At 38.5% G+C, this 15,430-nt stretch overlaps 1 protein-coding gene across 4 annotated transcripts in view; it reads left to right on the top strand.

The window, feature by feature from the left end:
* The window catches only part of ATG16L1 (autophagy related 16 like 1), a 29,551-nt gene extending 20,295 nt beyond the window's left edge, over window positions 1-9,256 (top strand). For all 4 annotated transcript variants that reach the window (XM_070753035.1, XM_070753033.1, XM_070753034.1 and 1 more), the window contains 6 exons: window positions 1,838-1,958; window positions 5,073-5,178; window positions 6,354-6,503; window positions 6,778-6,825; window positions 7,247-7,348; window positions 7,879-9,256. In XM_070753035.1, the coding sequence (XP_070609136.1) occupies window positions 1,838-1,958; window positions 5,073-5,178; window positions 6,354-6,503; window positions 6,778-6,825; window positions 7,247-7,348; window positions 7,879-7,972 (621 nt within the window). In that variant the 3' untranslated portion in view covers window positions 7,973-9,256. The remainder of the gene's footprint in view (window positions 1-1,837; window positions 1,959-5,072; window positions 5,179-6,353; window positions 6,504-6,777; window positions 6,826-7,246; window positions 7,349-7,878) is intronic.
* Window positions 9,257-15,430: the final 6,174 nt, after the last annotated feature.

Below are 15,430 nucleotides of genomic sequence, written 5' to 3'. Positions count from 1 at the left end.
CAGATATTGTATTTTTTTTTACAAAAAATACAGTTCTTAAAGAATTATATCGTTTGACAAATCTGCATATATTTCAATAGTAACTAAACCCTACAAAAATGGATAGTACCACCACTAGGTTGCCAAACTTTTGAAACTGGTTTGGTAAACAAAAGTATATTCCGTATTCATTATTTTCTTTTTCTAACCCATTCCTTTTTTTAAAACCATAGCTCAGAAGGTAGGAGCATGTTTTATATGCAGACAGCTTTAGCTTCAGTCCCTGAGAATCCTGCATTTAAAAATTAGCAAGCTGCTAGAACTGCTCTGCCATAGATTATGAACTGTTACTAGATTTGCTAATGATCTTCTGTATATTGCACTTTTAAAAATAATAATACAGGTAGTCTTCGACTTACAACCGTAATAGAACCTGCCCCTTTCAGTCACGAGCCATGATAGTAATGAAGAAAAACATGGATATGATCACCTCACTTAATGACTCCAATCTTTGCTCTGCCTCTGATCTAGTGCAGGCCCAGGCCTACACTGCAGCAACACCCCCAGCTCCCCAAGACTCCCAGGGACTCCCATATCCCATGCTCCACTTCCTACCCCTTGATTCCTGCAGGCCTTGGACCTTCTTTCCTGCCTCACTGGGTCCGCACTGGCCTTGGGCCAGTTTTCCCACCCCATTTTTCCCATGCCCTTCACTTTTTTGAAAGATCTCCTTGAGCAAGCAGCCTCTCCACCATACAGCCTTCCTATACAGTGGAGACCACGTGGAGTCATCCTAGAAGCGGATGCCATGTTGGGGGTGGGAAGAACTCCAAAAATGGCATCCTGAGATTGCAGGGACTCAGTGGGGTGTTGGGAGACTGCTGCAACATCTCTGTGATTGATCTAAAGACAGTTGGATTGTCAAAATACCCAAAATTTTGTTCATGTGATGGGAGGGGGGGTGTATGGGTTGTAACTTTAGGCAGAGATTATACATTCCTTTGTTCATTTTAATTTTGAACGGGCACTAAATAAACACTTGTAAGTCAAGGTACTACCTGTATTAAATTATAGGAACTTGGAAGGTACTTTTAAAATTGTAGCATTTCACTGAGGCCAAATAATGGTTTTCTGAAGATGGTCAACCAAATATTCCTAGGAAAACAAATGGAAACGGGATATAACAGTGAGCCATATCTTGTTGCAAAATGCCAGCATAGACAACTGTAGGTTTTATTTAACCAACCATACGTGTGCTCCATTGTTAAATATAACACTAATGAAACAAAAAATACAGGCAATTTCGACTTATTTGAGTTCAAAATTTATATTGCTAAGTGAGAAATTTCTTAAGTGAGTTTTGCCCCATTTTATTACCTTTCTTGCCACAGTTGTTAAGTGAATCACTGCAGTTGTTAAATTAGTGATATAGTTATCCCTGAATCCAGCTTCCCCCTCTGATTTAGCTTGTCAGTCCACAAAAGGTGATCACATGACCCAAGTCACCTTCATAAATAGGAATTGGTTGCCAAGCATCTGAATTTTATGCTTCATGTAACCATGGAGATGCTGCAACGGTCATAAGTGTGAAAAACAGTCACTTTTTTCAGTGCTGTTGTGCCTTTCAGCGATCACTAAACAAACTGTTATTAAGTCAAGGACTACCTGTGGTGTATACAACCATTTGGAGATCTATTTAATATACCAGAATCACACTTGTATATAAAGGCTGTTTCTTAATTCTCAGTGTAGAATGAAGGCTGGGTAATTCTTTGAAATTCTATTTCTGTTAAACTATTGAATGGTGAGACCAAGTGTTATAAAAATGTGTTTTCTTACATAATGTCAATTTCTCTAGCACACGCTCACGGGGCATAGTGGAAAGGTTTTATCAGCCAAATTCCTTCTGGACAAAGCTCGCATTGTATCTGGGAGTCATGACAGAACACTCAAGCTATGGGACCTGCGCAGCAAAGTCTGTAAGGAAGCCGTTTCACAGTTTCCCACATGCATCAAAGGGACAAGAAGAACACTCATTGACTGATTACCTCTCAAAGCATTCAAAATTGCTGTTCTATTAATCTTCTGATATGTATATGGATTCAAAGCTGGCTTCTTCCCTTGGGGTAGGACACTGAAAATGAGGAATGTTACTAAAGACTCATTCCATTAATCAGTGGAACTAAACATTTTACTGTTGCCCCAAGTGTCATCTTGGTAGTCACCACTGACTGATGTTTTTTTTAAAAAAAAAATTGATTTTCTAATAGGTTTTGATTTCTAAATTTTCTTGACTTTGAAGCCATATCAGTCATTGGAGAAAAATGGCTAATCTGCTACTATAAAAAGACACAACCAGATACCAGCATTTAAAAAATCTTTTATTGTTTGATTACCAATATTCCTCTTACCCAGAGTAATTGGTAATAAGTTTCTTTTTTTAGTATTTATATGATGCTATTAAAATAGATCAGGTGATAATTTCATCTTCTTGCACATAGCATAGATTCTCTATGCCATTATAGATCTTGGCTAACTTTGCTGTTACAGAAATTGGCATTCTCCCATTTGGCTAGAGGTTTTCCTCCTGATAATGCAGATAGATAGAATTGGTAGCTGCCATCTAGCTCAGCTTATTTCTATTTTTTCATTCTAGTAATATAACATTGATCCAAATGCTATAGAAGCATAAAGTGTGCAGGTGTGTTTGTTTGTGTATGTGCACAAATTTTACTGTGATCCACAGTTCAATATTCAGTGTTTTCACCACCAAAAAAGTATGCTGGTTTAAGAAAAATATACCTGCTATTGGGCTGAGATTGACTTCTGACTTTTGAAATAGGTGTTCCTACCAAAGATTTATAATAAACAATACTGCTGTCAGCAAAGATTAATCTTATATAACATACTGCAAGAGCTGCTAAACCTTTAAGCAGTTGAAGTGGCTCATTCATTGATGCTTTAAAAAAAAAGATTTTGTGACTTCAAGTTTTGTAGAAGTTTCTAAATTGTATTTATAATAGTGTTCATACATTTAATGATTTGATATAGTGGCACCGCAAAAGATTGGTAAGAGTTAGTGGTGTTGAGCCCTTTTTTCCTTTTGCACATATAAGATATTCTAGCTAGCTGTTGCAAATTGTGTATACCTTGCAAGATTTGTATTGCAAATTCTTCCAAGTTCATGGAAGAAACAGCTTAGCAAACTTTGTGGATTGCTTCATTATAAATCATTCTGAGCTTTTATCCACATGTATAATTATAATAATTAAAATAAAGAGTACAACAGGTAGAGATATTTTTAGCAAAGGGACATTTATCTGGGTTATTTATAAAGTAAATCATCAGACCATCCCAGATATTATGGGCTAGGGATGCGTGTTACTTAAAAGTATCCCTAGCAGTGGACCAATTGTCTGAAGTTGTGTTACCAAGCTATCTCTAGATGTGATTGTATACTTCCATAAGAAAAATATAAATGTATGGTAAACCCCCTCCAGGGGTTTTAAATCTTAGCCTAGACCAAAAGATCCAGGGAGGTGGCTGATGGAGTAGAGCAGGGGAATTTTGGGAGTTGAAGCCCACCCATCTTAAAATGGTCCAGGTTGAAGAAAAACACTGGAATAGAGAACAGCCCACCTCGTCCTTCTCCCTCTCCATCCTGCTTAGTTTTGTTTTAATTAAATTTTTAAATTGAAAATATTATTTTAATTTATTGTGTATTTTAGTCAATGTCTGTAAGCTGCCCAAAGTTGCCTTTGATGGGTGGCATTTAAGTTTGATAAAAAAGCAAACAGATGCAGCTTCCATGTAGTTTAAGAGGTCCATCTACTACTATTTCTTGACAATCTGGAAGGACATAGATGAAGGACTTTTTAACTTTTAAACCTTATATAAAATTGAAATTGTAAACATTTATTTAATAAAATAGTCATTCTCTTTCAGCTCAATATACTTCACAGGTTGGTTTTTGGGGGGAAATAGGAGAAGAAAAGGGTATTAGATATGTTAGTTGCCGGAAGCTACTTTAAAAATAATAAAAGTGGGGTGGTGGAGGAAATCTTTTAAAGTGTTGCTCTGAATTGCAGCCATTTTTTCTAAACACAGAGAATCTGTTAGCTACCAGCTAGTCACTGCCATCAGGTATAAAAGAAAAAATATGTTCTTATTTATTAATCTAATTTATATAGCTGCTCGTCTTATCAGAAGTGATTCTGGGCACAACAGATAAAACAAAAGATAGAAGAATAGCAAATACAAATATGAAAATCATAGTTAATTAGTAAATAGAAGCATAAGTGAAGGAAGCATACAAAATGACCCCCTGAACAGTGGAGCTATCTAAACAAGTCTTCAGTTCCATGGCAGCCTCAGGCCTGGTCAAATGATCTTAAAGGTCTTTCAGAATATCAGAAGGGATAGACCAATCTAATATGTTGCCATTCATTCTTATAAAAGGAGGAAATTGCTCTATGTCTATCCTCTCTTTTCCCCCCCCCCCCCCTTGTATTTCAGCAAATTGATGGGGATGAATATTGTACTTAGCTAGCTAAAGTAAGTTCATATTCCTAGATTTTTGAGCTCTTTCAAGGTAATAATCTTGAAAGATAAAAATCTAATAGGGTAGTTTTTGATCTATAAATTTGAGAAATACCTTTCAAAATTCCCTTCTAAATATAGACAGAGGAATTTTATGGATGGTTTCTCTGAATTTCTGTAATCAAAGAAGCAATTCTGCACTAATATCTTAATATAATTTGTTTTTCTAAGGATTTGAAATTGACTATAAACATAGAAAGCCAAGGAATCTTGTATCCCTGGAAGTATGATAATACAGTGAAAGCATCTTCTCCATCCCTTGTCTAACTCAAAACTACAGAAGTGTACTCCCCCATGAGAATTTCTCAAGAATTTTGTTCGGATTGCAATATGTTCAAAACAAGTTCTCTGCCATAAAATTCAATGACATATAGTAAGGGGGGGATATACAGTAATATCTCATGCGCTAATGCTAGTTTAATATTTTTAGGAGGCTTTTGTAGAAGAAAGATTGTGGATTCAATTACATGATTAATAACTTCATCTTTTTAAAGGTATAAAAACGGTTTTTGCTGGATCCAGCTGCAATGATCTGGTCTGTACAGAACAATGTGTAATGAGTGGACACTTTGATAAGAAAATCCGTTTTTGGGATATTAGGTGAGTGAAACTTCCTTTTGAAATAGGGAAAGACCATTTTGATGTCACAATGATTCCAGTAAGATCAGAAACAGGTTTAGATTCAGAACCTTTTGACTGCAACAGATTTTACATGTTTCAAATGAAGAGCTGGGGTGGCGCAGCAGGTAGAGTGCTGTACTGCTGGCCACTGAAGCTGACTAGATTTGTAGGTCAGCAGTTCAAATCTCAACACCGGCTCAAGGTTGACTCAGCTTTCCATCCTTCCGAGGTGGGTAAAATGAGGACCCAAATTGTGGGGGCAATAGCCTAGCTCTGTTAAGAAGTGCTATTGCTAACATGTAAGGTGCCCTGAGTCTAAGGAGAAGGGCGGCATAAAAATCGAATGAATGAATGAATGAATGAATGAATGAATGAATGAATGAATGAATGTGATTGTCTTGTAATGTGAACTCATACACTTTGAAAAGCATGTATTAATCAGACATAAGGAGAGATACATAAAGGAGACTTAAAGCCACACTATTAGACTTCTGATTTACCCAGATCAGAGAATTAGTCAGAAAAATGGCCCTGCTTCCAAACCTAGGAAATCCCAATAGTGCAGCAGATTTAATGACTTAACACCTTCACATTCATCTTTTAGGAAGCTAAGTACTCTGGTGAAGAATGTAATGCAATTTGGGCCAGTGGGGGAAAATACTTTATTTCAGTGACTGTCACAATAATGCTAGTGTTCTAGACAGAGGTGGACTGCTAAGGTAGAACGGTGACGTGTGCTTGCCCCTGTAGCTCTGAGTGCTAGCGGAGACCAGCGCAATTATGCTACTGCACCTGTGCAGGTTGCAAAATCGCATGCAGAGACCCAGGTGCGCCCATGTTTCTGTATGATTTTTTGCTTCTGCGCATGCGTTGGATTCCACTAGAACTCAGAGCTACGGGGATGAGCACACATCACCAGTCCACCTTAGCAGCCGCCTCTGGTTCTAGAGTTTAAATTTACCTATTGCTGTTTAAATAGGCTAGATTTAAACACTTTTTATTCTAAGCTGCAAAGCAGTACATCACATAAGCACATAAATTATGTTATTGATTACATCTTTTATCCACTGCAACATTTTTAATGAAGCTTCTTGTACACCACCAAGCTAAGTACCATTAAGGAAATGTTAACTTGTGCTACATTTTGTTTTTAGAAGTGAAAGTGTAGTACGGGAAGTGGAATTGCTGGGAAGGATTACAGCTCTAGATCTCAACCCTGAGAGAACAGAGCTGCTTACATGTTCTCGTGATGATCTGTTGAAAATTATTGACCTCAGAAATAATACTGTCAAACATACATTTAGGTGAGTATGGTTCTGCAAGTGAGTTGTATATTTCTTATCTTTGTCAAAAGCCAGGAATTCAGAGCTTTTGACATTTAATGGTAATAAGCAGCCTGCTCTTGAAAAGTATCTTTGTTGACAGTCTATGATATTCTAATGTAGATGTTTGTGCTTAATAAAAGAAAGAAAAAGACCTGATTGGTTTGATTATTTACTTTTTAGGTTTGTGTGGCTAAGCTGTCTATTTGTAGTTGCTTATAAAATTTAACATTTTGTGGTGGGTTTTTTCTTCCAGTGCTCCAGGATTTAAATGTGGGTCTGATTGGACTAGAGTTGTATTCAGGTAAGAAGCTGAACTACCAAAACTTGGGTTGGGTGTGATATTTCTTCTGGCTTTTTATTATTTGTAAATAGTATATAGAGGTACTTGCTTAGCACATTAGATTAGATAATTAGATGAAGTTATTCTGTATTGGTACAAAACTTCAAGAACAGAACTACATTCTGTTCCCACTGATTAGAAAAAAAGAAAATTCAGAACATCTAATTAGTTGTAGTGATTGTAGGTGCTCATTTCACACTTATTTTTAATGTTTTAGGTAGGAGGGAAACTCATTTAGTGTCACCTTTGCAGTTAAATATATTCATTCCATTTGGTTAAAAGTCTGTTCTAGACTTTTGGGAGATGTCCATCAACTAATGACACATTGTACTGCAAAGACAATGACACGTTTTTTCTCTTTTCCAAATATGTGATTTTTCAGCCCTGATGGAAATTATGTTGCAGCTGGCTCAGCAGATGGGTCACTTTATATATGGAGTGTGCTCACTGGAAAAGTGGAAAGAACACTTTCCAAGCATCACAGGTGAGTCAAGATAATGCTGTTAAAATCTAAACCTTCTACATTTTGGAGGGGAAACTAGTCTACAAGGCAGCCTTCCTGAAGCTGTTGCTCCCTACATGTACTGGAGTCTTCAGAGAGGGGCGGCATACAAATCTAATATATTATTATTATTATTATTATTGTTGTTGTTGTTGTTGTTGTTATTTATTACTCCTACACTGCAAGGCTAATGTGAAGTGCTCAGAACATTACTGGAAAACATAAAACAATCAATTTCATATGCTGTTGTGCACATTCAACTTTGTACAGAACAAAGTATTCAATGAGAATATTTCACTTATTCAGATCTAGGATGTGTTATTTGAGTGTTCCTTTATTTTTTTGAGCAGTATGTTTGCAAAACCTCTTTGAGCCAAATGTTTCTCATTCTAGTTAGTGAATGGCAATAAATCTTCAAAAATAACTGTAGAGACTGAGTAACATTTCCTGCTCAATTCAATTTTTTGCCTTTTGGAGATCTGATAACATTGATGTCATCTTTTTGGTTTCAGCAATCCCATCAATGCTGTGGCATGGTCACCATCTGGAGCCCATGTGGTCACTGTGGACAAAGGAAACAAGGCGGTGCTGTGGTCTGAATTTTGACCTAAAAGTGCAAAACACTAGCTTGCCAAAAAAAAAAAAAAATGCATGGGAAGGCAAAGTGTCTGTCTGTCTAGAGAGGAGAGAAGTCCCATATCTGGCTCTCACCCAAGTTTATTTGCCGAGTGCATAAGCTTGCCTTTAGCAAAGAATTATTGATGCATCCCATCAGGAAGTGGATCCTGATTACAGTATGTTGCTGCTATCTAACTTTCATAAAGGTTTGGGTGTGGAAGCGGTCATTTTTAAAATGCACCATCTGCACGCTGAAAAGTTTATTATACCAGATAGCAGCACTCCTGGGAAAAAAATATTCTATGGCATTTCACCGTTGGGTGCTGTAGCAAAACTTCCTGTATGTCCTGACTTTATGCATGTATTCCTACATGTGTCGTATCTTCTCTGAGCTAGCTAAGAGAGGAGGTGAAGGATCCTAAGACACAGAACGGTGGGATCCAAAGTGTAATCTCATTTGAGCAAGCCATGAATTTGGCAGTTGCATCTGTGGGACTTCTAGTACTTAGCAAATCACAGCTTCTTGTACCAGCTTGATTTGTGGCAGGCAGAGTTGTCTGAAGTTGTATCCTCCAAAGTTTATCCAGGCAGCAGTGATACAGAAGCATTTTAATTTGTGCGTTTTGGCTTTTAATTGTGGGGATACAACAAGAGGTTCTGCTGTATTGAGGAATGTATGATAGCACGACCTGAGCACAAAAAACCAAATCCAGAGCAACTTCTGCTATCTTGCAGTTTTATATCGAGGGCAAAGGACATGAAAGGAAATAAAGATCTGAAACTGAATGTCCTGGGGTTGCTGGCAAATCTGTATCATTTGCCTCTGACTTAAATGTGCAATATTCTTTCTGTGTTGGAGCGCTCTCTCTCTCTCTCTCTTTCTCCCTGCCATGGAGGAGGCTTGGAGAGTGGGGGGGTCTGTATCCTTCGGTGGTTAAATGCACAATATGGTTTGAGGAGAATTTGTGGCATTGAAGATTCATCAGCCAAACACTTTTCCACATTCAGTGGGCTGTGATACAAGCCACCAGCATTAAATTGCCTTTTAATTTGCACTTTAATTTTTCTTCCTTCCACAACTTATTTTGTATTGCTTGTATTGGAGGGCAAGTGAGCAGGATTCTTTTGGGTCTGGGGTTCTCATTAGATCCCTTCCCTTTGACAACTTATACAGAGGAAAATGGAAAGTACCTGGGACAAACTTTATTTATTGTATTAATCTGTCCACTAGTACTTGACTGATTATAAATAAACCAATATCCTGCTTCTAAATCTGTATTGCCTTTTCTCTGTTTTTTAATCTGCTTTGGATACAGTCATAGGAATGGAAAGCAGTTTGAAAAGAATACTGAAGGCTCTATATAAAGTTTCATCTGTAAATATACACTGCTCAAAAAAATAAAAGGAACACTTAAACAACACAATATAACTCCAAATAAATCAAACGTCTGTGACAATCAAATTGTCCACTTATGAAGCAACACTGATAGGCAATCAATTTTACATGCTGTTGTGCACATTCAACTTTGTACAGAACAAAGTATTCAATGAGAATTTTTCATTTATTCAGATCTAGGATGTGTTATTTGAGTGTTCCTTTATTTTTTTGAGCAGTATATTTGCAAAACCTACAATGAGATGCTGGGGCAGAAGGAATAATGCACCTACTGTTTCACACACAAAAAAAGCACAGTAGAGAGAATCAGAAACAGTTGTGCAAATGGACTGCCAACATTGTAATATAAATCAGTGGTATGATTCCCTGATCAGGAATATATGCAGTTCTGGTTGCCACAACTTCAAAAAGGACCTAATGGAGTTAGAAGTTGTTCAGAGTAGGATAGCCAAGATGATCACAAAATTCAAACTGCTTCCCTATAAAGTTTGGGGGTGTTTTAGTCTAGAAAATAGACAAAGGAGAGGGGATATGATTGAGGTATACAAAACTCTATATTCCATGCAGACAGGGTAGTACTGCAACTTGACCCTACGTGTTTGCCCAAGGTTAATTCCCATTTCCCCAGGCCACAGGAAATCATATTGCCGGACTTCTATCAGAAACCCAGACATGATCTACAAAGGAAGAGGCACACCTTGGATGTCAGGGGCATTTCGTATTTACATAAAAAGAACAGCTCCTCTAAGAAAAACGGAGTCATTGTTTGCATCATTCTAACCGTCTTAGCTAGGTAGAAAGGTTACTGTAACAACAGTGGGACAGTGGAATCGAACATGCATTGCCAAGGCATACAAAATACAGGCTCTGCCAGCGCCCAGACAAGTGACTGCACACACTACTAGAAGTGCGGTCACAACAGCTGCCTGGGTGACACAGGTCTCTATAGAGGAAGAATGCAGGGAAGCAACTTGGTCTTCACCATCCCCATTCATCACACATTATAAGCTGGACGCATTCGCCTTGGCTGTGGTGGCATTCGGCAGAAGGGTTCTCTGATATTGACAAATTTGAATGGGTCCAAAGACGGGCTACAAGAATGGTGGAAGGTCTTAAGCATAAAACGTATCAGGAAAGACTTAATGAACTCAATCTTTATAGTCTGGAGGACAGAAGGAAAAGGGGGGACATGATTGAAACATTTAAATATGTTAAAGGGTTAAATAAGGTCCAGGAGGGAAGTGTTTTTAATAGGAAAGTGAACACAAGAACAAGGGGACACAATCTGAAGTTAGTTGGGGGAAAGATCAAAAGCAACATGAGAAAATATTATTTTACTGGAAGAGTAGTAGATCCTTGGAACAAGCTTCCAGCAGACGTGGTAGATAAATCCACAGTAACTGAATTTAAACATTCCTGGGATAAACATATATCCATCCTAAGATAAAATACAGAAAATAGTATAAGGGCAGACTAGATGGACCATGAGGTCTTTTTCTGCCGTCAGACTTCTATGTTTCTGCAGAAAGTACACATAGACAGGAGGACTTGGGACCAGACCATGGCCCACTCTTAGGACATGCTGGCTTTGGTATGTCCCACACTTTGGATTCTCAAGAAAGAGAAAGAGCGTTGTCTTACCTGATATACTTCTCAATGTACTGCTGGAGAATACAATCCCACCCTGATGACCACCTAGTCCAGAATTCAAGTGTGGACAGCTAAGTCAGATAAAGGTGAAATCATCTGCTACATCTTCAATCAAACTGGGAAGTAACCAGTAGAGGCGTGGCAGAAAGCTCAACTGTTTCAGTCTACAAAGGAAGAAGGCGGAGAAATACCCACACTTTGGATTCTCCGGCAGTACATTGAGAAGAAGCATATCAGGTAAGACCAACACACTTTCTCATGACATTTTCAGAAGATCCAGAGGCTGTGCAAGAGCACACCCCCACCCATTCTCACAGTTTCTGCAGCCTCAAAAATCACTCAAGAAAAGAACATGCTTTCTAAAATAGTTGCTGGGTTTCTAAAATAGTTGATGAATGTTGGTGTGTCATCTAAAACATCGTGGTATATCACCTTTAAAATCTTTAATACCTTTAATGTCTTCTCTGGTAACCTTGTAAACTAGGGCATACAAAACTTTTGCCAGACCAATTCTTGATTACAACTCATCTGCCTGGAATCTGCATTTTGTATTGTACATTAATACAATTGAGTGGATTCAGAGGTATTTCATGAGAACAGCACTCCTCTGCTCACAATAGAATACCTTACGCCACCAGGCTTGAAATTTTGGACTTGGACAATGTGGAACTGCACCACATTACGGTCTGAGCTAAGCTAGTACCCAAATTGTCTTCTGCAACGGCCTACCTATCAATTACTATTTTCCCCGCCCTCTGGAATCAGCTCCCCCTAGAAATTTGCACTGCTCCCAACCTCCTCGCCTTCCGTAAAAGTTTAAAGATCTATCTGTGCCGGGGCCATTAGACGCTAGGCCTCTGGCCAACGAGTGTAGTATGTCTTGCTGGGTGAATGGGAATGAATGATTTAAAATATTATTAGAGTTTTTAAAGTTTTTTAGCTATATTAATTGGATTTTTTAGATATGTATATTGTTTATTGTTTCAATATGTTGTGAGCCTTCCCGAGTCCTCGGAGAGGGGTGGCATACAAATCCAATGAATGAATGAATGAATGAATGAATGAATGAATGAATGAATGAATGAATGAATGAATGGGCAAACAATAGATGTAAACTCAAAGTAAACCGTTCCAAATTTGATTGCAGAAAATACAACTTCAGCAACAGTGGTCATCGCCTTGAATGCTGTGCCCAACTCCGTTGTTACATTCTCTAACCCCCATTCCCAGCTTCAACTTTAAACTGTCTACTGTGGACCTCACCCCATTAATAAGAGATCCATAAAGGGGGTGTACATAAGCGCACCAGCGTGCCTACCGTCCCTGTCCTAATGTCCTCATTTATTTGTACTCATTCCTTGTTCATGTCCATGTTTATACTTATACCTGTTACCTAATACATGATCGACAAACTAAATAAAATAAAATCTGCATCAAATTCACCATCACTGCTCTGAACCATAGTTTAGTCATAAGAACTGCAGCATTTTCAATTCTCTACAAAAAGAAATTATGTCGAATCTCTTCCTATACAAGGTAACTGATACGATTTTAGTACTAATCAACATTTGCATGTGTTTGAAATAGCTTAATGCCCCGTATACAAAAATGTTTTCACATGTCCTGGCAAAGGTATCTTCTGACACTTCAAGGACATATGCTCATGACCGATTCTAATGCTGAATCAGTGGGAGGAAGGCTTATCCAAGATTATGCTTAGTTTCTACAGAGGAAAAGATATAAGTGGTACCTCTACTTAAGAACTTAATTCATTACATGACCAGGTTCTTAAGTAGAAAGGTTTGTAAGTAGAAGCAATTTTTCCCATAGGAATCAATGAAAAAGCAAATAATGCATGCAAATCCATTAGGAAAGAAATAAAAACTTGGAGGTGGCGAGGAGGAGCATGTGCCTCCCATACACCCGGCACGAGGCTGCCTCCCATACACTGCGCCAGAGAGAGAAACTCAGGCGGGCGAGGGGGGAACCTCCTGCTCCTTTGATTGAAAGGCGGCTGCTGCTGCTATCTGCTTCCTCTTCCTTCCCATGCTGAAGGGCTCCCCTCTCCTCTTGCTCGCTTTGTAGCCAGCGCCTTTCCTTTGCTGTGGTGACTCCTCAGTTTGGCTGAAGCCAAGTTGATCTGGCCAGGGTGAAGTGCCCCCTTTTGCCTTTCCACGCCCAGACGCACCGGGTGTATGGGAGGCAGCATGAGTGAAGTGGTTTATTCCCTCTCCAAACACCCAGAGAAAGGAAAATACTCCGTTCACTCTGGGCTGCCCAGAGCGAAGGAAGCATTTCTTTTCTCTGGGCACTGGAAGAGGTTTATTCCCTCTCCAAGCGCCCAAAGAAAGGAAAATGCTTCATTTGCTCTGGACTCCCAAAGCCTCCTTAAGCGCTATCAAAAGGCAGTCCAGAAAAGCCCGAGATGGCTGGGATTAAAGTGGGAATGGCAGGAAACTAGTCGGGCCTTCGTTCCGCTCTCAAATTTCCTGGGAAATTTTTCCGGGCTTGGATACTTAAATAGAAAATGGTTCTTAAGAAGAGCCAAAAAAATCTTGAAACCCAGTTCTTATCTAGAAAAGTTCTTAAGTAGAGGCGTTCTTAGGTAGAAGTACCACTGTACCTACCTATTGTGACAGATGATGGTGTAAGTGTGGATGTTTAGTAACTGGATGTTTAAAATCCCAATTCTTAGAAAAATGGAATTTTTCAACGAGAGAAGTGGTTCCTATCGATGATACATACAGAAGTATGAAGAATGTGCACAAAAATATATATTGTATTGTACAAGCATAATAAACAATGCTTTACTATGATTAATCTCAGCCCTAATAAGAACATGAGGAAGAGATTTAAAATAAAGCTGCTTTAAATAACCTCATTAAATCTTCTGGTGTCGTCTTTGTGCTTTATGAAATTAGAAATGTTGACACTGAGGAATTTAGGATCCATAGATAATACTTAACACAAGCTGATAATCCACATAAAATATTCTGGCCTTGGGCTCAATGATGGAAATTTGGTTCCACCTAAGCACCAAATCTGATTTTCAGAGCGCCTACAAATTGTCAGCCTGGGTTCTAACAGAGGTAACACTTCGTCTGCAGCAAACTTTTTTCCCCCCTGCCTGGGTCTTGTAAAATTTGTTGCTTTGGATAGATTTTTTTTATTTTAAAGCTCCTGAAACTTTCTGTTCCCTGGAATTGCTGAGGCATTTGGAACATTTACAGGTAAATTTCTTTTTTTCTTCTTGCATATTTGGCCACTTAAAGACTGCAGTGCTAGGCACCCTATGTATCAGTATGACCTGTTGAATGAAGTTATACATAATTCCTAAGAGAATGTGCATATACTGTAGTTACTCTATACCAGCGATGGCAAACCTATGGCACGGGTGGCACGCAGAGCTATATCTGCTGGTACATGAGGATAATTCCTGAGAGGATGTGCATATACTGTAGTTACTCTATACTAGCTCAGCTCTAACGTGCATGTGTGTGCCAGCCAGCTGATTTTTGGCTTGCACAGAGGCTCTGGGAGGGCATTTTTTTGCTTCCAGAGAGCCTCCAGAAGGATGGGGGGGCATTTATTAGATTTGTATGCCGCCCTGAGTCTGCGGAGAGGGGCAGCATACAAATCTAATAAATAATAATAATAATAATTTTTACCCTCCCCCAGCTCCAGGGAAGCCTTTGGAGCTTGGGGATGGCAAAAAACGAGACTACTGGGCCCACCAGAGATTGGGGAAACAGGCTGTTTCCAGCCTACAGAGGGCCTCCAGGGAGCAGGGGAAGCTGTTTTCGCTCTCCCCAAGCATTGAATTATAGATATGGGCATTAGTGCATACGTGATAGCGCGCCTACACACTCTTTCGGCACCTGAGGAAAAAAAGATTTGCCATCACTGCTCTATACCTTTCTTGTTCCTGATTTATCCATTGTATCAATCCTACTGCTAAGCATATAGTATGGAACATATTTCAGAATTTCACAATAATTTTTGTCATTTATTCAACAATATTGCTTCCACCTTGGGAAAATGAGAGCTAACATGTCACTGTTATTGCACAAAGTGTTTTGAAAATGCACTGATGGTTCATCCTTGATTTGCATTCTCAAAACTAAGGTGAACAGCTGGAATCCATTTTTATTGACATAACAATGAACTGAATTATAGTCATTGAAAAAGAAAGAATATTAATAATTGGAAAATATTTTTGTTAATAGCTTCCATAGGAAAAAGGTGAGATAAATTGTTGCTTAAAACATCTAAATTCTTGAAACTAAAACAGTAAAGTATGACGGTATGTTGTTATTTTATCCATAGTAATTGGTTATTATTGACAGATAATGTGATGAAAATTGTTGCTTTGTTTTGTATATCTCATATAAAACTTTTTG

This window comes from Erythrolamprus reginae, chromosome 5, assembly GCF_031021105.1.
Source record: "Erythrolamprus reginae isolate rEryReg1 chromosome 5, rEryReg1.hap1, whole genome shotgun sequence".
Lineage (NCBI taxonomy): Eukaryota > Metazoa > Chordata > Lepidosauria > Squamata > Dipsadidae > Erythrolamprus > Erythrolamprus reginae.
The sequence above is the reverse complement of the archived record's forward strand: the minus strand, read 5'-3'. Positions and strand labels throughout refer to the sequence as shown.